The following is a 23820-nucleotide window of genomic DNA, read 5'->3' as shown; positions in this document are numbered from 1 at the left end:
CTCCAATCCTTCAGCCACGTATTTATCCTGCACTTCATTCTATTCCTATATTCACTAGTGTGTGGCACAGGCAGCAATCCCGAGATTACTACCTTTGAGGTCCTGCTTCTCAGTTTCCTTCCTAACTCCCTGTATTCTGCTTTCAAGACCTCCACCCTTTTTCTACCAATGTCATTGGTACCAATACGTACCATGACCTCTGGCTGCGCACCCTCCCATTTCAGGATATTGTGGGCAGCTCAGAAACTTCACAAACCCTGGCACCTGGGAGGAAAACTATCATTCTTGTTTCCTTTTTTGTCCACAGAATTGCCAGAGTCACGACCACTGTTGCTTCCCCAGGCAGGTCGTCCCCACAACAGCACTCAAAATGGAGTACTTGTTGTTAAGGGGGCCAGCCACAGGGGTGCTCTCCACTATCTGGCACCCTCCTGACGGTCACCCACTTATCTGTCTCCTGCGACCCCAGGTTGACTAACTTGGTCTCTAAGGAGCTGCAGCTCAATGCACCAGGCGCAGATGTGGTCATCAGGGAGGCTGGAAGTCTCCTGTACATCCCACATCTGACACAGAACAGAAAACTGGTCTTGCAGTTGTATCCACTATTCTAATGCACCGAGCCCTGCAAAATGCTCCTTTTTTAAACTTTTCTCCCCAACCTGTGCAAAGCTCCCTCTCTCTTTGAATTGATTCATTAAGTCTCCGTCTGAATATGCAATGTGCAAATTATAGTAATTTTAATAAATAGTATGTACAGTAAGATATACATCAGAACAGTAAATATAGCTTAGAAACACTATTGCGTCAGTATGATTTAATCAGTCTGATGGCCTGGTGGAAGATGACGTCCGGAAGCTTGTTGGTCCTGGCTTTATTGCTGCAGTACTGTTTCCTGGATGGTAGCAGCCGGAACAGTTTGTGGTTGGGGTGACTCGGGTCCTCAACAATCCTTCTGCCTCTTTTTATGCAACTGTCACTGCAAATGTCCTGAATACTGGGAAGTTCACATGCATAGATGCACTGGACTGTCCACACCACTCTCTGGAGGGCCCTATGATTGAGGGAGGTACAGTTCCCATACCAGGCAGTGATACTCTCAATTGTGCCCCGTCGAAAGTTCTTGGGAGCTGGGGACCCATGCCGAACTTCTTCAACCGTCTGAAGTGAAAGAGGCGCTGTTGTGCTTTTCCACCACAGCCAGTATCTATAGACTAAGTGAAATCCTTGGTGATGTGTATACCGAGGAACTTGAACTTGTCAATAGGGGCGAGCCTATCTCCATTCTTTCTGTAGTCCACAACCAGCTCCTTTGTTTTTTGTGACATTGGGGAGAGATTGGTTTCTTGGCACCACTGTGTCAGGGTGATGACTTCTTCTCTGTAGGTTGCCTCATTATTATTTGAGACAAGGCCAATCAAGGTAGTATCGTCTGCAAATTTAATTAGCAGATCGGAGCTGCGGGTGGCAACACAATCATGGGTATACAGAGAGTTAAGGAGGCGGCTTAGGATACAGCCCTTGGGGGGCCTCCTGTGATGAGTGTCAGAGCGACAGAGATGCGGGAGCCCACTGTTACCACCTGCCAAAGATCTGACAGGAAATCCAGGATCCAGCTGCACATGCTGTACCCTGAGGTCTCTGAGCTTCCTGTCAAGCCTGGATAGAATTATGGTGTTGAATGCTGAACTCTAGTCCAAGAACAACATTCTCACATAAGCATTCCTCCTCTCCAGGTGTCGATCAGTTGTGTTGGTAGGCGAATTGTAGGGGGTCTAGTATGGGTGGTAGCATGCTGCAGACATAATCCTTGACCAGCATCCCAAAGTATTTGCTTATTATTGAGGTGAATGCGACAGGACGCCATTCGTTCAGTCATGTTATCTTGGTCTTTTTAGGTATAGGGTGATGGTGGATGTTTTGAAGCAGGAGGGCACTCTGCACTGGGACAGTGAGAGATTAAAAATGACTGAAAACACACCAGCCAGTTGTGCTGTGCACTACCAACATCAAACAATGTATAATGTTTTTGTTCAACTAGTTGAGGAATGAATATTTGTTGAGACACCAGAAGCTTCCTCCTGATAACTTTTATTACAAGTGTTTCTGTAATATTTAAATAACATTGTAAATATGTTTGATTAAGCATTTTTTGTTTAAATGATGGATTATATGTAAAAATGTGTGAATTGCAAATATGTTGCTACCACATCATATTCGTGTGCCTCACTTAAAGTAGAAACAAAGTTAGACTCGCATTCCTGGCTCCCTCCTTTTCCTTTCAAATGTAATATTTTGGAGTTACAAATGATAAGTTTGAAACTCACTGTTATATTATTCTATTTAAAACAATTCAGTTGTCTATAAAACACATTATTCACTTAACCAAATTTGTGTAAGAAGCAACTGCTGTCAAACCATATTTCTGTCCACAAACCTGTTCCTAGTTATTTAATTGTTAGGAATCAAATACAGTTTATACAGATTCCTGTGCCATTGTAAACACTAACTTAAAGAAGTGCTTAAAATAATTCTGGACAAAATTTTTTTTCCTTTTTTGATCACAGAGCATACTTTTCTGTGCATTCTCAAAAACTAGAAAGCACTGACAAGAAACACTTTCTTTCAAACAAATGGCAGTAACACTCATGAAATGCAATCCAATTCAAAATTTCACAGTTGCATTCAAATTTTGTTAGTAAGGAATATAAAAAATTACAGAACCAAGTGACTGGGATTAAAATAAGGGTGGACCAAGGTCTCACTGAGTGGTAAAGCATACTTAAGGGATAAAGAGTCTAACTTTTATCCTTAACTGCTGCACGCCAAAATAAATGAATTTCTGCACTACTGTTGAGAATAACTGTAATGGCAATGCCCATCAAGAAAGAAGTATCACATTACAAGTCAATCAAATCAATCATCAACTTCTGAAAAATAGAATAAAGCTGGCAATCACACGGCCAATGAAGAGATAAACATAGGTCTAATAAGTACCCTTCAAAAATAAAATATAGATGCCTTTGGCATACAGAACTGTTTCAATTGATTTTGCTAACATTTCTAAATCACAGTACACAAAGCATATTTTAAAATAAAAATTAGAAAGCAACATATAACACCAATAATGACCCACAAAAAGGGCAAAAATAAATGAAAATTAAAAGATAATAAACATTTGTCATGACAAACTATTTTCTTTCAGATATCTAGCGAATAGGATATAGTAGTCAGCGACGTGAATTACACATAACATTATAATCATTTGTTTTTCCACTTCAGCGCCTTTTCTGATTACAAGAAATGTCATTGAGTAATATCCGCTTGTACAGAAAAGATATATTTTCAAAGTACTGTATTTCAATATTCAGGCAAAATCACCTAATACAAAACAAGAGCAACTAATATGTCAATAAAGTCAATAATTGTTACTAATAGAATGTACCTTTTTATATATTATACACATAATGACAGTAATCTTCATTTTACAATTGTAGAAACTTATTCAAAATAGTGATTGCCATTCAGCTTTGGATGACATATTTGAGTAATTACCATGAACTCTGATTTCCAGCTTTGCAACATTAACAGATACTGCCATCCCTGAATTTAACTGAGATTCAAATAAAATTTTTGTTACCGCTGAACATTCTTGTTACCATTACCTTCATGGACAACCTTCCTTACTCTATTGTGCAATGCTTAAAACACATGCAGTGCAATTCACATGTACATCACTGTATTTGCTGAAATACATTAGCTCTAGTTGAGGAATACCATTGACTTTCTAGTTCTGAATCTTGTTTTCACATTCGTCCATGATCTTGACATCCTCTCACAATTTCCTCTCACCCAATAATCATCCTTGATTCCAGTATTCTTCCTATTACAACACCCAGCTCATCTCCAAAATTAAATTATTACACCACTAACAGCTCTGGTGCCATGTAGCTCTTGCTTTTCTTTTTTTGGTATAGGCATCCTTCTGTCTCAAAAGAGGGTGAGTAGCACATGGGAAAAGTCAGCTCATGGTGGTGCACTTCCTCGAGTGGCTGAAGAGTCCCACTCTGGAGTGACGGTCTCTTCCACACTGACTGCAGGAGAAGGAAGATACAGGCATCTGATTGTAGCAGCCCTCTCCTTTCGTTGAGCTCCATTGGCAGCCAGCTCGTTGATGCGGATATTTACTGCTCTTTGCACACCTTTTTGAACTGCCAGACAGGCAGCCCGGCTGTCTGCTTTGTCTTCCCAAATTGTTCACATTGATGTTGGCAAGCTTCAGATGCCTTTTGCAGACATCCTCTTTTCTAAAAGCCTTTGCAAGTCTGTAATTTTTTTCCTCCGAAGACTCACCCTAGGCTTTGGTCAATTAACTGACCATCTCAACGTCAATTTTCATTTAATAAGGCTTCTGTGATGTACCTTAAGATGCTTTACACAATATTATTTGCAGTATATAAATGGAAGTTGATATCCTGTTGAAAAGACATTGATTGGATATGTTCACCTGTTTTCTTACAGAGATCACACAGATTTGACATCTTCACACAATAACCTTACAATACCTTTAAAAGAGTAAAATTGCCAAATACATTGTTCTTTCAATGTTATTAACTGCAAACATTTACGTATCAAGTATGTTTCAATAATATTTTATACATGAACTTAAGAAATATATCTGCCAGACATGGATAATAAGAATTACGGAGCTACTTGCAGGTGGGGAAAGGAGGAAGGAGGAAGACCTGCTCTGTCAAAATGTCATTATCTCTTCAGACACTATTATAATTACTTAAGGGAAGATGAAGATGGCGATGCGACGCAGCTCGCAGAGGCCACTCCGGTGGTGATGTCTGTTATTCTGTTATTTGTCAAGTAGGGTGCTGTGCACAATCCTGATTTGATGGAGACGGACGTGAGAGCACAGAGGAACATCTGGTGAAACTTCTGAAATGCCTGCTTCGCTTCTGCTGCTACTGTGTGGTCCAGAATCTCTGGAGGGGAAGGCCCCGAGTCCTCGTTTTTGCTTGTTGCTCGGCGGCTGGGGTGGGGTCAAAGCGCTTGGCAGGGGATGGAGCGCAGAGAGGCTGGTCGGAGGCTCGAAGTTTTCGGACGTACTCAGAGTCTGGTGCGGTCGGGTGTTTCCAATGGTGCTGCATCGGCAAGTTGGCGGCGACTTGGAGGTTCATGGCGGGGAGAGTTCCTCCTTTCTGCTGCCTGCGTGAGATATGAGTCTATCGGGACTCTGAGACTTTATTTTACCATGCACATGGTCTGTTCTTTATCAAATTATGGTATTGCTTTCCACTGTTGTAACTATATGTTATAATTATGTGGTTTTCTCAGTTTTAGTCTTGGTTTGTCCTGTGTTTTCCTGTGATATCATTCTGGAGGAACGTTGTATCATTTTTTAATGCATGCATTTCTAAATGACAATAAATGAGGATTGAATGTCTCATAATCTAATCTAATCTAATGTATTGCATGTCATTGGACCTTATAATTCTGTGTGATGTCCCAGACCAGGGAAAAGGTGATGGGGGGAGTATGATAAGAATGAAGTAGTGGTTAGCTTCAGCTATTTTTAAATTAACAGATTAGAACCCACCAGCAATGCTGAATAGAAACCAGGCTGGGTCTCCCACTGTTTTAACCGCTCCTCGGCTGGCTTCAAAATAGCTGTGTCTTGGCTGGTAGCCTGGGTCAAAGCCTGCAGGACAACTGTGCTAGCACAATTGATATCCATAGAGAACCTGGCAAAAAAAATGAACACTTTCAAAATATGCAGATTTGGGTTAACCACTAGTTTATGAAAATAAACAAGACCCTGTTCTATTTGAATTTTACAGTTAAAAGTAATTTAATAAAGTCATCTAACCATTTATCCAGATCTTCCTTTTAATGTCATAAGTTCAAAATATTCTCATGCCTGACACTACTACTACTTCCAATATGCCAAAAATTAGACTCTGTCACCCTTGTGAGCCAAAGTGCCAATCTGCTCCACATTAGTATTTTGATCCACAGCAGTTCCATCCATCATACCAGAAGGACAAGTAAAATCATCTCAACTTCAGGGCAAACAGCCCTTTTAAAACAATGGGCAACTATGGGCCACTAAGATGAAAAGCAATCAAGCATCAGTACCAAGTCCAGTGTCAGCAAAGTTCAGTTCTATACATATGTATCTCCACTACTATTTCACAGTTAGAAGGTTGATTCTCAAACTGCATAGCTACTAGCCCACATAGCTTCAAATTCAACATTATTGGATGACATGGTAGTGTAGTGGTTTTTGTAATACTAGCTATTACAGTGCCAGTGACCCAGGTTCAATTCCACCACTGTAATAAGTTTGTACATTTTCCCCATCACAGTGTAGGTTTCCTCCCAAATTCCAAGGACATGAGAGTTGGTAGGTAAATTAGTCACATAGGCTCACTGGGCCTGTTACCATGCTCTCTCTCCAAATAAAAATAAACAAACTAAATTATTGAACAGCAGCTTAAATGAACTCACTCCTCAATTAACTTACCTCACTCAAAGCCTGTTTCACAATTATTCACAAATACCTAGATGAAGCAATTTTCTCTAATTGATCGAGCAGACCTGCATGAGAAAGCATAAGGAAATAAAACAAAACTTACAGACCATATTGGCAAAATAAACAGTAAGTAATCATCTCAAGAATACTTTATTAAGCAGATGCAAATATCCGTGACAAAAGGGAGTGTGAATTATTTGCTCATTATTTGCTTGGACTGTCTGCATATTAACACTTGAACGCACAGCCTTTGAAGAAGTCAACATTGCTGCATTGTAATTAATTTAATTTTTCCACATAGATACTCTTGCTTATAAAGTGCACAGGAACCACTATTTGATAGCTTGCATTTTTCTATTACTGACAAAGCACTGGCATCTATCCCAAAGAAATTTGTGCACAATTTCTAGTGTGGACTTTACCTCTCCCAATGTAGGTTACTGTTATCCGCCAGGCCCTGGAACCGCAGTATTATCAAATAGAACAGAACAGAAACAGGCCTTTCAGCCCACAATGTTGTGCCTAACCAAACACCCACCTGAACTTATCCCTTCTACTTACACATGGTCCATACCCACCATTCTCTGCATATTCATGTGCCTATCTGAGGGCCTCTTAACTATCTTGCTCCTCTTTATCTCCACTACCACACTTGGAATTGCCTTTGACATCAACCAGTCTCTGTGCCAGGTAAAAGACACCAGATGTCTACTCTATGTCTCTCATAAACTTAGGAATTTCTATCAGGTTTTGCCTCAGCATCCACTGCCCCAAAGAAATCCTAATTTTGCATAGCACATGCCATTTAATCCAGACAGCATCCTGGTAAGCTCTTCTGCGCCCTCTCCAAAGCCTCCACATCCTTCGTATAAAGGAGCAACCAGAAATGAATGCAACACTGATTTTTCTAAACCATACTTTTAAATATTTCAACATAACTTCCTGCCTCTTGAACTCTGTCTTAGCTAATAAAAGCAAAAAGTGCCATATGCCTTAACTACCCTATCAGTCTGCACACACACTCTCTCGGACTACTATGGATTTAAATCTATAAATCTTTCATTCAAGCAACCAATCAGATTGAGGACTGTTTACAGACAGCAAGCCAAGAACTAAATTCGTAATATATTTTGTACAGAAAAAATAAAAATTGGAACACATTAAATTAAAAATTCAATTAATTAACTTTAAGAATAAAAGTTACTTTTTATTTTTAAATTGGTATGGATATTGATTGACTATTGCAAGTCAGATATAGTCATCAGATTTTAAGAACCAGAGAAATTGTAGGCAATAAATACAGCACAACTTAATAGTTCTATGAAATCGCCAGAAAGACAACATGGTCACTTGGACCAAAGCAAGGGAAGCTGGGTTTGATAAAACAGACCGGAATTATATGGAAGCCCATGGCAAAATGCTCATAAATGACAATCTGATGGATTTTTAACCAGAGGCTCAAAAGTCAATGACACCTCACCACCACAAAAACAGCCTAACAAACACAGTGAGATTTTCCAAGTCATTCTGCCATATTGTAGATGTTACTTTCTCAAAAGCAGCAATCCCAAAATGGAGTGCAGCATTAGATGAAGTTGTATTAAAGTCACATTACAGCATTTGCCCTTAAAGCACTGATATAGAATGCAGTCCTCATAAAGCAAATATTGCTCCCTAATAACACCATATTACAAACAATTCAAATTATAAAAAATGCATGCTATAGCTGAACTACTGCATTTTGTTCTGAGCAGCTGTCTTAAAATGGATAATTAGCTAGCTATTCAAATATCCATCAACCTTTTTAAGCCTTGTTCTAACACCCAGAAATTCAAAGGAAGAATCATCACATTCAACATCTCAGACTTCACTTCCCTCAGATTCACTTGCACCATCAACCAAAACGGCAGTGATAACCCTACCTCCCAGCCCCCCTGCCACTGGTTTCACATACAAAGTGAAGACCACTCTGCTCCAGGCCCTTCTACCATTCAATAACATTATGACTGACATGGTTGCAAACTCAAGCTCTGCATTCCCACAAACCCACCCCCCCCCAAATACAGACACCTCCTCCACCCAACCTCTCACCACCTCGCTTCTTAAGAACCCGCCACAAAGGTTCAGCTTCAAGGTGCCTTTTGAGTATGAGAACGTCAAAACTACACAGATATAAATGGAAATTTTCATCTCAGAATCATGTTTATTATTACTGATATACATTGCAAAATCTGTTATTTTGTAGCAACAGTACAGTGCAATGCAAGATATAAAGATTACTTTAAGTTACAAATAAATGAATCTATGAATAATGCAAAAGAGGAATAGTGTTTTAGTGTCAAGGACCATTCAGAAACCTACAAAATCCAGCATGGACCTGGGGTGGGGGGAAGGAGGGGGAACCGCCACATGGTCCACATTGAGAACCACCAGCTTAGACTACTATCATCAGGAGCCCAAAAACCCACAAGCAATGTCTTAGTTACAGCTTCACCACCTCTTATCAGATTTCTGAATTGTCCATGAACACCACCTCATATTCCTCCTCTGCACGATTTATTTTTTGTTGTAACTTACAGTAATTTGTTAAGCATGCACTGAACTGCTGCCACAAAACAACAAATTTCATGACAAACGTCAGTGATAATAAACGCGTTTCTGATTATTTTTTAAACACCAGGACTCTCCTATATTACTAATCTCAACTCAGAAGGGTTTTCTAATGAACACACAAAAGAAATATCTAGGTTAGTTCGTAATTGGTTTACTATCACATGTATGTGGATAGAGTGGAAAACTTTGTTTTGCACATCATTCATACCAATCATTTCAAAATACAAGTACATTGAGACAGTACAAAGCGAAGAACAGTAACAGAATTGAGAACATGTTACAATTACAGAGAAAATGCAGTGCCAATAGAAAATAAAGGTGAAAGGGCCAGGATAAGGTAAATGAGAAAACAAAGGTTCATGTTTATCATAGCCAGCAGACTGAGTCTCCAAACACTTAGGGAAGCCTGCTCTTTTAAACTAGTGCAGGAAAAATGAACCCATTCATTTAAATGAAGAGCATTTGTGAAGAGAAGTACATCTACAAGACAATTACAGTACATTCTTGGAATTAAATGTGCTTTTCTATTTTTGATTGAAAGATGAAATATAAAAAAAGTTCTAAAATTGTAATTTTTAAGTGCACCTGAATGCTCCTATATATAAAGGGCATTCAAAAACATACATAGAACCCAGCAGTTCTTAATCAAAAAATCTGGAATATAGTGTCGCGAACTAACAGTTTTTAGCTACTTCTGAGGTGGGGCTTTTTTCTAGACCACATAAGTGACAAGGCTTTCACAACTTGCATTGAAACAGCAAAATGTTTCATATGAAATATCTATTAGTGGCAATTGTGAACTTGGCTCTGACAGCAAATCTGGCCTGATGACTTTTAATTCAGTAGAATACAAACATTTTGTTATAACACAGTGGCTGTTTAGTCTCTGCTGCCCCCTGCTGAAAAGCAGCAGAGTAACCATAACAGTGGCAAAACTACAAAATAACACTTGTAATTAACAAAGTGATTACTTACTGACAAACAAATTGAATTACATTATTACTGAATCTTCAAGGAAGTTAGTTGCAAATTAAGATTTCACAACTGAGCAAATGTACACAAAAGTAGTTTTATTAAACTCCTAATATACAAAATGGCAATGATAAGAAATTATCAATTCATGGAGTCAGGAAACTTACACAAAGATGGATTTGATCTGAAGAAATTTTATTCCTGATTCATATATCCCATCTGAGGCTATAAATGACAGTTGTGACATTGGAGATAACATGCAATCTAGAACTCAGATTCTAATTGCAGAATGGGCAATCAATTCATCGGAGGGATTCTGAGTGCTTCCAATCCATGGATGTGGGGATTTCAAAAGCATTCCCAAATGCACCCTAACCTTCTCCACTTCAACAGCCATGGACCAGAGGATCCCAGGCATCAAGCGGATGTTGCAATTCTTCAGTTCAAAAACAAAATCACATCCTTGCATTGTTTCTATGATCACCAGGTAATTACTTCCATTGATAGAGCTTTGAACAGAATTATATCTGTTTTGAGAATCTATTGCTGGTGATTCAATGTGACCTGCAAAAAATAGGTCACCAGCTGTAACAAGGGTTTCAATGGTGGAGATATTCACTGGTGAGACAGCCCTGGTTTTGACTCATTTATATTTCCAGTGAATTTGCAGACACACCATAAGCAGCATTTTTCCAATGTGTCAAGATGCCGGAGTCCAGGTCTCATCGGCATATAGAAGGGCAGGGATAACCGGAGTCTGGGAGTTTTGTATCAGACCTTGATTTTCAAATAACCTTTTCCTGAATTCAACCAAAGGACATACTGACACATTGAAGGGACTGGGAAATATCATCACTGCCTTCACAAGGTGGCTCCCAATACGGATACTTTCAAGGTCTCGCCAGGAACCTTAATTTTCAAAGGGCAATGTGGTGTAAAAAGGAGACTTTGCTAAAGGGCTTATGAACTGCAGATTTTGAGTACAAGGCCCATTCTCTTGTATGCTTCAGAGAACTAGATGATCACATTTTGGAGTTCAGCTTCTAAAGCATGCACACAATGCAGCTCAACTAATGAAGATTCGGTGATTTTGGCACTGGTGCATAGCCCCTGTGGGTAGATCAGTTTTTCATTTCATTTTTAAGGTTCATCATTCCCCTCGTGTAGAGTTCATTGGAGACAAGGTTTAACATTGAAGGAAGTGTTGGGTAACAAGAGTCTTCACTGAGATTGCTTCCGCTGTAGGCTACTTCGCATGGTTGTATGGTCTTATGGAACAACAAAGATGGGAACTAGAATAGAATAGAAAGCCCTTAACTCCGAGTGGAGTCATCGGGACGCCGTCGTGACAGCATTTTTTTTTAAAGCAGGCTTTCTTATTTTAACTTTGCTAGCTCGACGCTCAACCCAGCACGGATGGAAAGCGTGCAAGGGAGCCAGCTGGATTCGAACTCGGGAGCCTTCGCTCCAAAGTCCGGCACTGATGCCACTATACCACCAGCCAGCTAAAGATGGGAACTATTTTCTGAAAATAGCCAAATTTAAGAAAGGTATCCCACAGTCCCAGTCCCAACCCCCTCCCCAATTGATAAAGAGAAAGTTTTCTCACGGCTTGTGATGTTCCCTACAGTTTCACATAGTAAACACCATATCCACTGTAGCTCTAGATGAATGGAATCCAAACTGAAGAATCCACCCATCCCTCTTCCTCCACAGGACTGTTACCCTGCAACCCTAGGAGGAGTAGGGATGCAATTCCCAGAATAAATGATAAGAATGGTGCATTAGGCATCAAAATGGCAATGTGTGTGTGGAGCCAGAGAACACAGATGAGGTCATGTTTACCTAGTCCCACATCTCCCCTCTCAACACTATCCAAGGCCCCAAACAGGCAAACATTGACATCCATCTCCTGATCTTGTTAATTGCATCCAGTGCACTCAATATGGACTCTGTCACAGTGATGAGACTAAACATGGATTTGGTAATGAGCACCTGCATGCACTCACCCTGACTGCTGGCTAGTACCCTCCCTATTCCCACATTGTCATATATGTTCCCAGGTTCCCAGGGTGAGGCTAAATACAAACTAGAAAAGCAGCACCTCATATTCCACATGAGTAGTCCACAACAAATGAATAAACATTAAATTCTTCAATTTCATGTAAACTGTTCTCCCTCTGCCTTTCTTATCCAGTTCCTCCCACAAGCAAAAGAAAGAGCATAAACAAAGCAAAACTTAGTGGGAAGACAGAAGATTGGGAAGTTTTTAAAACCCTGCAGACAGCAACTAAAAGAATCATTGCGGAGAAAAGATGAAATATGAAGGCAAACTAGCAAACAATATCAAAGTGGATAGTAAAAGTTTTTTCCAAGTATGTAAAAAAATAAAAGAGACGAGAGTGGTTATAGCACAGCTAGAAAATGAAGCTGGAGAAATAATAATGGGGGCCAAGGAGATGCCAGATGAACAAAATGAGTATTTTGCATCAGTTTTCACTGTGAAAGACACTAACAGTGTGCCAGATGTTGAAGGGTACGAGGGAAGAGAAGTGAGTGCAGTTACTGTTACAAGGGAGAAGGTGCTCAAAAAGCCGAAAGACCTACACTACACTACACTACACCTACACTAGATGAACTGCACCCTAGAGTTCTGATAGAGGTAGTGGTAGAGTTTGTGGAAGCATTAGTAATGATCTTTCAAAAATCATTGGACTCTGGCATGGTGCCAGAAGACTGGAAAATTGCAAATGTCACTCCACTCTTTAAGAAAGGAGGGAGACAGCAAAAATTATAGACCAGGTAGCCTGACCTCATTGGTTGAGATGATGTTGGAGTCAATTGATACACAGGACAAGATAGGACAAAGTCAGTATGGTATCCTTAGGGAAAATCTTGCTTGACGATCCTGTTGGAATTCTTTGAGATTACAAGTAGAATAGATAAAGGGGACGCAGATGGATATCGTATATTCGGATTTTCAGAAGGCCCATTTGACAAGGTGCCACCCATGAAGCTGCTTACCACCCAGATATTATAGGAAAGTTACTGGCATGGTTAGAACATTGGCTTACTGGTAGGAGGCAGCGAGTGGAAATAAAAGGATTCTTTTCTGGTTGGCTGCCAGTGATTAGTGGTGTTCCCCAGGGGTCAGTGTTGGAACCACTTCTTTTTATACTTCATATAAATCATTTAGATGTTGGAATAGATGAGTTTTTTGCAAAGTTTGCAGATGATACCAAGATTGGTGGAGTGGCAGGTAGTGTTGAGGAAACAGGAAGGCTGCAGAAGGACAGACAGATTAGGAGAATAGGCAAGAAAGAGGCAAATGAAATACAAACACGAGGAAATCTGCAGATGCTGGAATTTCAAGCAACACACATAAAAATTGCTGATGAACGCAGCAGGCCAGGCAGCATCTATAGGAAGAGGTACAGTCGACGTTTCAGGCCAAGACCCTTCGTCAGGACTAACTGACAGAAGAGATAGTAAGAGATTTGAAAGTGGGAGGGGGAGGGGAACAGCCGAAATGATAGGAGAAGACAGAAGGGGGAAGGGATGGAGCTAAGAGCTGGAAAGTTGATCGGCAAAAGGGATATGAGAGGATCATGGGACGGACAGGAGGCCAAGGGAGAAAGAAGGGGGGGGGAGCTCAGAGGATAGGCAAGGAGTATAGTGAGAGGAAAAGAGGAAGAAAAAGGAGAGAGAAAAAATATAATAAATAAATAAATGGATGGGGTACGAAGGGGTGGTGGGGCATTAACGGAAGTTAGAGAAGTCAATGTTCATGCCATCAGGTTGGAGGCTACCCAGACAGAATATAAGGTGTTGTTCCTGTAACTTCCCACTAGCAGGTGTATCATTGGCCAGTTGTCCATTCTTCTCATATAACCCAAAATAAACATAAGAATGTTAGGGGCTAGCACAACACCTTTCAGCACCATCTGCAAGATCAGGGTTTAATTTCCATCGCTGTCTATAAGGAGTTTGTATGTTCTCCCCGTCACTGTGTGGGTTTCCTCCCACATTCTAAAAATGTATGTAATGCCTTAGTAAAGGTTTTACTGCTAATGTCACAGGATATTTCATGTAATGGTCTTTCTGAAGAAGCAATATTTGGGTTACTGTCGGAGATAAGGGATGCTTAGGAATGTGGGTCCTTCAATCAAGATAGTGGAACGGGAGAAGGTTCCAGAGAAGGCTGGGGGAACAGTTTTGTGACTGACACCAGTGGTGGATCTTTGTTTGACAGAGATGAAGAGAGAAGACGCTGAAGAGAAATGGTCATAGGATTCCATCCGGTGGGGAAGTGCGATTCAATGGAACCCAGGCGGGATCAGTGAATATGGCTTTTGGAAGATTTAAGCTCTAACCTGGGCAAATTTGACTCTTTAATAAAACTGGGCCCTTGTGTTTTTTTCCTTTTCTTTCCAAACTCCTTGGTTAATTTAGCATTCACAAATATACTTCTTTATAATCATATGCAGTGTGCAATCTGTTATTTCATATTGATTGGCTATTGCAGGGCATTGCATTGCACAGCATTCACACAAACCAGGTTCTGGGTGGGTGAGACATCCCAACCCCATGGATTTAGCAAGATCAAAGTCATATATTCTCTAGATGTACAAAGCCAGAGAAAGGTGGGTTCTTACTGCAGAATCCAGTGGCTGTCAGCGAGGGGCGAACAAGTCACATTTCCAGAGACACCCAGTAACAGGGGGTTTCATCGTGAGGATATTGTCTGGGATTGAATTCGTTGAACGCTGTGTGATTTCCCATATTTTCAGAGAAGTGTGGAGTGTAGGCAAGTGTGCCAAATTGGAACCCGAGTTTCCCGTACCTGACGGTGGAGACTTTAAAGTCAAGTTGTTCTCGATTCTGCAGAGCGAGTGAAAGGAGTAGTCTGATGTGGAAAGGCTTATTGAGTTCTCCAGAGAAGGGCGAAGATTCTGAGTTGGTATCAGCCCTTACATCCCTGGCGGATAAATAGCAAAGTGCACCAGCAGAGAGTCAATGTTATCGTAGGCTGAAGATGTTCTCAGCAGTGAAGCCCACTCCAGAGGAGGAGGAGGAGGAATATGAGACTAGGGTGGAGCAGACCTTTCAGATACTGGATGAGTGACAATGCTCTGGTAATGTGAAAAGGCAGCAACTGGTACAGTCTAAAAGGTCCAGCTGCAGAAGTTGTGAGGTCCTTAAAGGTAGGGAACACCTTAGCTACTTCTGCGGACTACATGCAAGCGCCAGAAAATGTTTTTGGCACGACAGGAAGCCCAATGGAGCTCATGACGGGGTTTAAGAACATGCTTCAAAAGAAGGGTGAGAAACTTTCTGCCTACATTTTTCAGTGAGAGGGACAGCTGCATTGCTTGCGGCATAGAGGGGCCATCCAGATGGCTGAGGTGAATCAGTTAAGGATGGGCCAGGTGGCGAAGGGCTCACAGTCACAGGACATGATCACTTTCAGCATCCAAATGTCTCGTAAGATACGAACCCCTCCCTCATATGTTGAGCTGATCAGAGAAGTAAGAGAGGAGGAAATGCAATGGAAGAGCAGGAAGTCTCCATCAGCAGGGTACAGTCCTCGGTAGCAGCTAAAGTGACTCCTGATGTCCCACAAACAGGTGTGTTACAGGAGTTTGTGGCAGATTTTAGAGCGGTGGTATCTCGTATGTTATCAGCGGGTGCTCCCACCAAGCATGACAAAGCCAATAGGGAGCCGGACCCACTAAGCAGAGGGCTGCTATTGAATGGGGTCCCTTGAAAAAGGGAGCAGCTGGTATCGTCTGTTACAACTGTGGGGAGGATGGGCTCTTCAGGTGGGATTGTGAAGGATGGGAAAACCTTTGGAAAGTGAGCCCACAGTCAGTGAAACAGAAGGGGAAGTTGGGAAACTTCAGAGAGACCCAGTGAGGAAAAGGCCTGTTGGTTCAGGGTAACATGTTCCAATCAATCTATCAAGGAAAACACTGAAGTGAAAACTCCTATTCCTGAAGGCTTAGTGGGGTCAAGCTCCAGTGTGTCCCTCCAGATTGAGGGTATTTATGCTAGAGCCATGCTTGACACAGATTCTCAGGTTACTCTGCCGTACAAATCTTTCTTCAACTGGTATTTGATGCATTTACCATTGACACCACTCAGAGCCCTAGAAGTCTGGGGCCTTAGTACTGATGACAACCCGCATGATGATTACTTGTCATTGAAGCTAGAGTTTTCGGAGGCAGATATGGGAGTAGCTGAGGTCCTTGATACGTTAGTGTTGTTTGTCCAGACCCAGTCGATAAGGGTGAAGCTTCTAGTGTTTCGATGAGACAAGCAGGAGAGAAACCATCACCTGGAAAGGGAAAGTTGACAGCCAAGTCATTCAACTTTGGTGACTCCCCGGTACCTGGAGGGTGGAAGAGGAAATAGACAGAGAAGATGTTGAAGTTCAAAGGTGTCTTTTCCGCTGACGAGTTTGATGTGGGTTGTTCCAAGAGTACTTGCCACACCATCCAAGTAACAAAGGACACCCCTTTCAGAGAAAAACCTCAGCAACTGGTACCCACTGAGGTAGAAAATGTTCAACAGCGTCTGCAGAAGCTGAAGGAAGATGGGACTATCACTGCCCAGAGTCCCTATGGATCCCCCATAGTGGTGGTGAGGAAGAAGAATGGGAAGGTACGAATGTGTGTTGACTATCGGACTCTGAACTGATGCACAGTTCCCGACCAGTACACTCTTCTGAGGATCGAGAACACTCTGGCCTGCCTGACTGGACCTAAGCGGTTCAGTTTACTGGCCCTAAGGAGTGGGTATTATCAGATACCCATGAGTGAGGCTGACAAAGTGAAGACAGCATTCATACTTCCACTTGGATTGTTTCAGTTTGAAATGTTGCCCCAGGGCACATCAGGAGTTCCGGCTACTTTCCAGTGTGGCATGAAGAAAACTGTTGGGGATATGAGCTTGCTTGAGGTGTACATGAACCTGGATGATTTCATAGTGGAAGAGCACAAGGCAAGGCTACTGAAGGTGTTAGGCCGCCTGAAAGCTGAAGGGTTAAAACTGTTGCTGGTTAAGTGCAAGTTCTGCAAGATGTCTGTCAACTACGTTGGGCACATTGTCACAGAGGATGGAATAGCTATGGATACATCAAAGATAGAGGTAGTGACCACATGGCCAAGAGTCAAGAATGTGAGCACTGTATCCTCATTCCTTGGGTTCCGTGGGTACTATCGGAGGTTCGTGAAGGACTACTCTAAAGCAAGTCACCCTTTGAATCAGCTTCTGTGCAGTTCCCTCCTTGGGGAAGCACGGGAGAAGGACAAAAGGAGAGATGGTAAAGATTATCTTAGTCCTTTGGAGCAAGATGAGATGCAAAATGTGAACAGGCCTTTCAGTTGCTGAAGGAGCTGCTGACGAAAGCGCCTGTGTTGGCTTCTGCAAATCCCCAACTGCATACATACGCCAGCCGAGAGGGCTTAGGGGGCGTTGTATATCAGGTTCAGGGCACAGGGTTGAAACCTGTCGCCTTCGGCAGCCGGAGTCTGTCACCTTCCAAGCGGAACTACCCCACGCACAAATTAAGAGTTTCTGCCATTGAAATGAGCTGTGGTAGATAAGTAAATATCCATATGGTGCCACGTTCAAGGTGAGGACGGACAACAATCCATTAACTTATATCTTGACTTCGGCAATATTGGATCCCACAGACCATCGTTGGTTGGTGGTGTTTTCTGCCTATGATTTCAGCCTGAAGTACTGGCTGGGGAGCCAGAACATTGATGCCGATACTTTGTCCAGGCGGGCACATGAAGGGCTGGTAATGGAGTAGGAAAGCGTTCTTGCCCCTGGAGTTAAAGCAATGTGATAGTTTTCCCTCACGGGGAAGTCAGAGGCAAGGAAAAGGCAGGATCGGGCAGTGGATCATTTGGGAACTTCTGGTTGTGCCATTCCACAAGCCTACAGCAACCTGACTGCTCGGAATACAAAGCAGTTGCCTGAGTTGTGTCCAGGGGAAGTAGTCACTGCTCAGTGAGATGACACTTGCATAGGTACCATTTGGTCAGCTGTTGTGGAGGGGTATATGGCCCAAGCTGAAAAAATGAAACACCCTGCTGTATCTCTACTGCTGAGAGAATGGAACAAACTGCAGTTGAGGAACCAGGTTCTATACCAGGTCACATCTCCTCCAGACAGGCCTGGGCACTCCCAATTGGTTCTGCCTGAGAAGGTATCTGAGGATTGTGTTGAAATCACTTCATGATGATTGAGGCCCTTTGGGGGTTACTGATCATTACACCAAATATGCCTTCCCTACAATGGATCAGAGGACGGCCACCATCGCCAAAGGGATATGGGAGAAGTATTTCTTTCATTAAGGCCTTCCCAGATAGATACATAACAATCAGGGAAGGGATTTTTGACAGTAGGCTCATACACGAGTTAGTGAGCATGCTTGGAGTCAAGAAGTCGAGGACTACGTCTTATCACCCTCAGGGTGATCTCAAGCCCGCGAGGTTCAATCAGACATTACTAGTGTAAGGGGTTTCTTTTTTTTTTAATGTCACTGCGTAGTCTAATTAAAATGGCTTCTTTATGTTATAATTGAAAGGGCTTCTTTGTTATGTTAACTGCTGAGAAAGTCCTCCTGCTAGCAGTTTGTTTGGATCATGTTACTGATAAGGTGTTACAAACCGATTGGGATAGTTGTTATGCTTTTGGTGTCTGTAAGATATTGTATGCGCGGGGTTTTGAGGCAGAAGGCGGGACAGAGAGAAACGGAGGATGGACCAGGTGCTGTGAGTCCGCTAATGGAGTCAGACCCCGAGCAGGAGTCCGAGGTCAAGGGTCAGAGAAGGAGATGGAGACGGACTCGTGTGCAGCGTCTGGTCGACCACCGTTGTTGGTCCCAGGCGGCCGGTCGAGGTGGTCCGAGGGGTCGCAGGGTGAAGAAGAAGGGTCCTGAGCTCCAACTGTTTGTGCACAAAGAGACTGAACTTTGATAAGTGCGGCGCCTTTTATTTTCCTTTTATATTTTATTCTCTATTAATTATATAGTTCCAGCAATATCTATAAACTGTAAATCATTTAATCATATCGTGTGTATTGTCTGTTAATTGGGCAGGGTGAGGTACATCACACAGCATCCACACAAACTAATTACCCAGTATGGCGGGGCCGAGGGCTGCTCCCTAGACGACAGCGAGCCGTGCAACCCTGAGGTTGGCCAGGGGGGCTACATTGTGTGGGCTTTTGTCCGGGATTGGATCTACTGGTATGCTGTGTGGGTGCCCGGTTTAAATCAGTAATGTGTGCCTCTGTAGGTTATTTGCTGGTTATTGCTGCATGCGTGTTGAGTGAGGTCTTTGTTCGAGTTCCGACTAGCGTTGATGAGTTGGGGGTGGAACTCGGGCTGTTCATGCTGTTGGGAGAGAGAGGAAAGAGTGGTCTGATTTGGAGGTAGTGTCTGCGAATAAATGTTCTAGCTCTGGCAGGCTCCGCCTGGCATTTGGGATAGTGTCCACCCCAAGAGGGGTGGAGGCGTGCGTGACGTGGGCGAAGCGGATCTCTCAGTTGTTAGATGAGTGGCAGTGCTCGGTTGAGGGAGAGCGACAGGATTTGGTTGAAAGTTTAAGTAGGCGGGCTGGAGACAGTGTTAGAGCTGTCAGATAACTGTAGTGACAGCTGTCAGTTATCTGAAAGAGGGGGGAAAGTTTTCAGTGTGTCTTCTCTGGCTAGCAGGGCAGCTAAATTGCTTGCAGTGCCAGAGGGATCATTTCAGGGGATCAGCCCCTGCCCCAGTTGTTCAGCTGATCAGAGAGGTGTCGGGAAACTTAGTGGAGGCCCAGTGGGGGAACGGCTCGGGGTCTCTGGGGAAGCACGTTCCCAGCAATGTACCAATGAACTTCCGAAAGGAAAAGGCCCTATTCCTGAAGCTTAGAGGGACCACACCCCAGGGTGTCGTTACAGATAGAGGTGAGCGATGCTAAAGCTATCCTCGACCCCGGGGCGCAGGTCAAGTTGTTGTACAGTTCATTTCACAACCGGTGTCTGAAGCATTTACCCTTGACAACCGCAAGGGCACCAGAGGTTTTGGGTACCAGTGCCAGTAATTATCCAGAAGACGATGATTGGTTAATGACCCTGGAGTTCATGGGGCATTGTCTGGGCACCCAGCGTGTCGAGTTGCTTCTGAGGACGTGTGTAGCAGCCTTGAGCTGGTACCGAATTTAAACGAGACCCAGCTGTGGTACGGCCTGGGGGAAGTAGCTGAGGGTGAGACTCTCCTAGTAGGCACTCTGAACTACCACGAGGGAGGGGAGTTGACCGCTGAAGACACCTCAGTGAGAGAGAGGTCGCGGCAACTTGACCCTGGCGCCATGGAAGATGAAGGCAGCCTGTGTGTGGATTATGCGACGTGGTTTAATGTGCTGGATCTGAGGAGTGGATGTTGCCAGATCCCAAGGAGTGTGGCTGTTGAGCCGAAGACAGCTGTTATTAGTTCCCTAGGATTCTTCCAATCCGTAAAGATGCCCAAGGGCATATCCGGAGCTCCTGCATCTTTCCTGCGGGACGTGAGGAAGACCATGGGGGAAGTGAAGGTGTATGGAGTTTTGGCGTATGTGGATGACCGCCTAGAGCTTGGATTCGCCTGGGGGGGCTATGAGGCGAGGTGAGTGGCTGAGCCCAGGCGACAGAAGCGAAGTATCAAATGTGGAGGAGTTTTTGGCCGGAGGAGTTTGGTGCAATGTGAGAAAAATGACCCGACATACCAGTTGAACTTCCTGGTATTGGAACAGACGGTGGTGGACCTGGGGATGGAAACCCAGGTTGTCAATCTGAATGAGACACAGGGGAGAGAAGGGATTTGCACCGCTGAACTGAGTGCTCAGAAATGCCGGCTGGAGACCGAGTGCCGCGCTTGTGGGACGACCATTGCAGACTTGGAATTCACGCTCGTCAACATGGAGAAGGAGCAACAGAATTCCGAGCCGACACTGCGGTCATGTACTGATGAATTAATCCAGCGAGAAGAAACAATGACCCACCTTCGAAGGGATCAGCAGAAACTCAAGACGTCGATCCAGAAAAGATTGGAAGACTTACAAGTTGGGGAAGGTCAAGGAAGTGTTCTGACTAAGGCCAACAGAAAACCGAAAGCCCAGGGAGGGGACTTTGACTACACTCCCGAGGAGGTGAAGAACTGGAGGACAGATCTCGGAAAAGGGAGGCGGACGCTTGAAAGGAACCTGAAGATGACTATCGACAGTTTAAATGAAGTGGAAAAACTGAAAGCTAACCTGGAAGACGTCATCAAGAAGAAAAAACTGGAGGCTGAACATCCTTTAACTGCTGCTTTTCAGGTCAGGGTGGAAGAAGCTGGTGGGGTAACTGCGTCCCAGATTGAGATGGCCAAGAACCGTGAGTCAGAACTGCGGAGGCTGTGGCGAGAGTTGAAGGAGTCCCCAAAGCTGGCGTCTCGACTGCAGGAGGCTGAAGGGGTAGCCCCGGCTAAATGTTTCAGTTTGGAGAAACTCAAACAGCAGCTACCGATCGAGAATACGGATTTGAAGGATGATGTGCTGGACATGTGGTACATGCTGCCTTTCACTAACTACCCCGTGATTGAGGAAGAGACCTTTGGCCCTTCTCCCACTGAGTCAGGTGTAGTGGGGAGGGCTAGCTGTGGGCAGTCTGAGTTGCGGCAGGACCAGGAAGGAAAAGAAGCGGGGCCCCAGACACGGGACAAGGGGCTCCGAGTTGTAATGGTGGCCTGAGTGAGAGAGGAGTTGGCAAGCAGGCCGAGGTGTCCCTAGTAGTGTCTGAGCCTTTAGGGTTTAGGTGAGGGGGTACGGAGGTCTCAGAGGATTAGGAAGCTCTCAGATAGGTTGGCCTATGTAGCGCCCGTGGACGAGCAGAAGGTCCAATGTTTGGGGAGCAATGTCACTGTGTGTATCTGGATGGGTTTCTGTGTCTTTAGGACGGGTCGGCGAGTTATTTAGAAGTCATGAGGACATGACTTTATTTGGTGGGGGGAAAGTGTAAGGGGTTTCTTTTTTTTAATGTCACTGCGTAGTCTAATTAAAATGGCTTCTTTGTTACGTTATAATTGAAAGGGCTTCTTTGTTATGTTAACTGCTGAGAAAGTCCTCCTGCTAGCAGTTTGTTTGGATCATGTTACTGATAAGAAGGTGTTACGAACCAATTGGGATAGTCGTTATGCTTTTGGTATGTCTGTAAGATATTGTATGCACGGGGTTTTGGGGTAGAAGGCGGGAGAGAGAGACAGAGGATGGACCAGGTGCTGTGAGTCCGCAACGGGGTCAGACCTCGAGCAGGAGTCCGAGGTCCAGGGTGAGGAGAGGAGACGGAAACAGACTCGTGTGGAGCGTCTGGTCGACCACCGTTGTTGGTCCCAGGCGGCCGGTCGAGGTGGTCCAAGGGGTCGCAGGGTGAAGAAGAAGGGTTCTGAGCTCCAACTGTTTGTGCACGAAGAGATTGAACTTTGATAAGTGCGGCACCTTTTATTTTCCTTTTATATTTTATTCTCTATTAATTATATAGTTCCAGCAATATCTATAAACTGTAAACCATTTAATCGTATCGGGTGTATTGTCTGTTATTTGGGCAGGGTGGGGTACATCACACAGCATCCACACAAACTAATTACCCAGTTTGGCGGGGCCAGGGGCTGTTTCCCTGGACAACAGCGAGCCGAGCGACCGAGGTTGGCCGGGGGGGGGGGCTACACTAGACATGCTTGGAACCCTGGAGATCAGCAAGAACAAATGGAGTCAGCATATTGGGCATCTGGTCCACTGCTACAACTGTACACAGAATGAAGCTACAGGACACTTGCCATATTATTTGATATTTGGGCGTGAAGGAAGATTGCCTGTTGACCTTTGTTTTGGGACTGGTGGGGAAGATTTGCCACAGAAGAGCTATCTGAAGTATGTGCCTGACATGAGAAGGGAAGTGCAAAAGCCTAATGAAGCAGCAGAGGTCTCTGCTACCAAGCAGAATCAAGGAAATAAAAGGAGATATGATAAAAAGATTAGGTCCTCCCAACTGATGACTGGAGCCAGAGTTCTCTTAAAGAATTTGGGGCTACAATGGAAGCATAAATTGGCTGACCACTGGATGGTTATGCCTTACATAGTGGAGAGTCAGATGCCAAACCTACCAGTTTTCCAGGAGAAACCAGAGGATGGGAATGGACCTTCCAAGATTCTCCATCACCACCAACTTCTACCTCCAGGATGAGAGGCGCATGTTGACCCAGAGCGTCACGTGGACCCTACACCTAGTAAGAGGACTCTGCGGCGACACAGGAGAACAGAAGGACAAGCAGTGGAAAGGAATGGAAGGGACTTAACACTGAATATAGTACGGAGTCAGAGGATGAAGAAATGGAGGTATGGTATAAGCTACCCTATGCAAACTCCCCAATAATTGATGGAGATTCCCAAACCTTCTCACCCTGATGCGGATGAAACAGGAGGGACTAGCAGTGGACAAACAGGCTTGCGGCTGGACAATGAAGGGAGACTAGGCTCTAGGGTAACTGGGAGTGAAGCTGAGCTCAGCCAAGTGACAGGAGGACCCAAGTTGCCAGAAGGCACGAGTAATAGGCAGGGAGAGGCCTCTCCATGCAGAAAGGAACGATCCCAGAGAATGTTCAAAACCGAAGTAGTAAATGATGG

At 43.8% G+C, this 23820-nt stretch overlaps 1 protein-coding gene across 6 annotated transcripts in view; it reads right to left on the bottom strand.

The window, feature by feature from the left end:
* ipo11 (importin 11) overlaps positions 1–23820 on the bottom strand; it is a 427187-nt gene that overhangs the window by 379781 nt on the left and 23586 nt on the right. For all 6 annotated transcript variants that reach the window (XM_072252587.1, XM_072252591.1, XM_072252593.1 and 3 more), the window contains exons 2-3: positions 6533–6606; positions 5606–5750 (exon numbers count right to left, since the gene is read on the bottom strand). In XM_072252587.1, the coding sequence (XP_072108688.1) occupies positions 5606–5743 (138 nt within the window). In that variant the 5' untranslated portion in view covers positions 5744–5750; positions 6533–6606. The remainder of the gene's footprint in view (positions 1–5605; positions 5751–6532; positions 6607–23820) is intronic.

Source organism: Mobula birostris, chromosome 3 (assembly GCF_030028105.1).
Source record: "Mobula birostris isolate sMobBir1 chromosome 3, sMobBir1.hap1, whole genome shotgun sequence".
Lineage (NCBI taxonomy): Eukaryota > Metazoa > Chordata > Chondrichthyes > Myliobatiformes > Myliobatidae > Mobula > Mobula birostris.
This window is presented reverse-complemented; position numbering and strand designations above follow the sequence as displayed.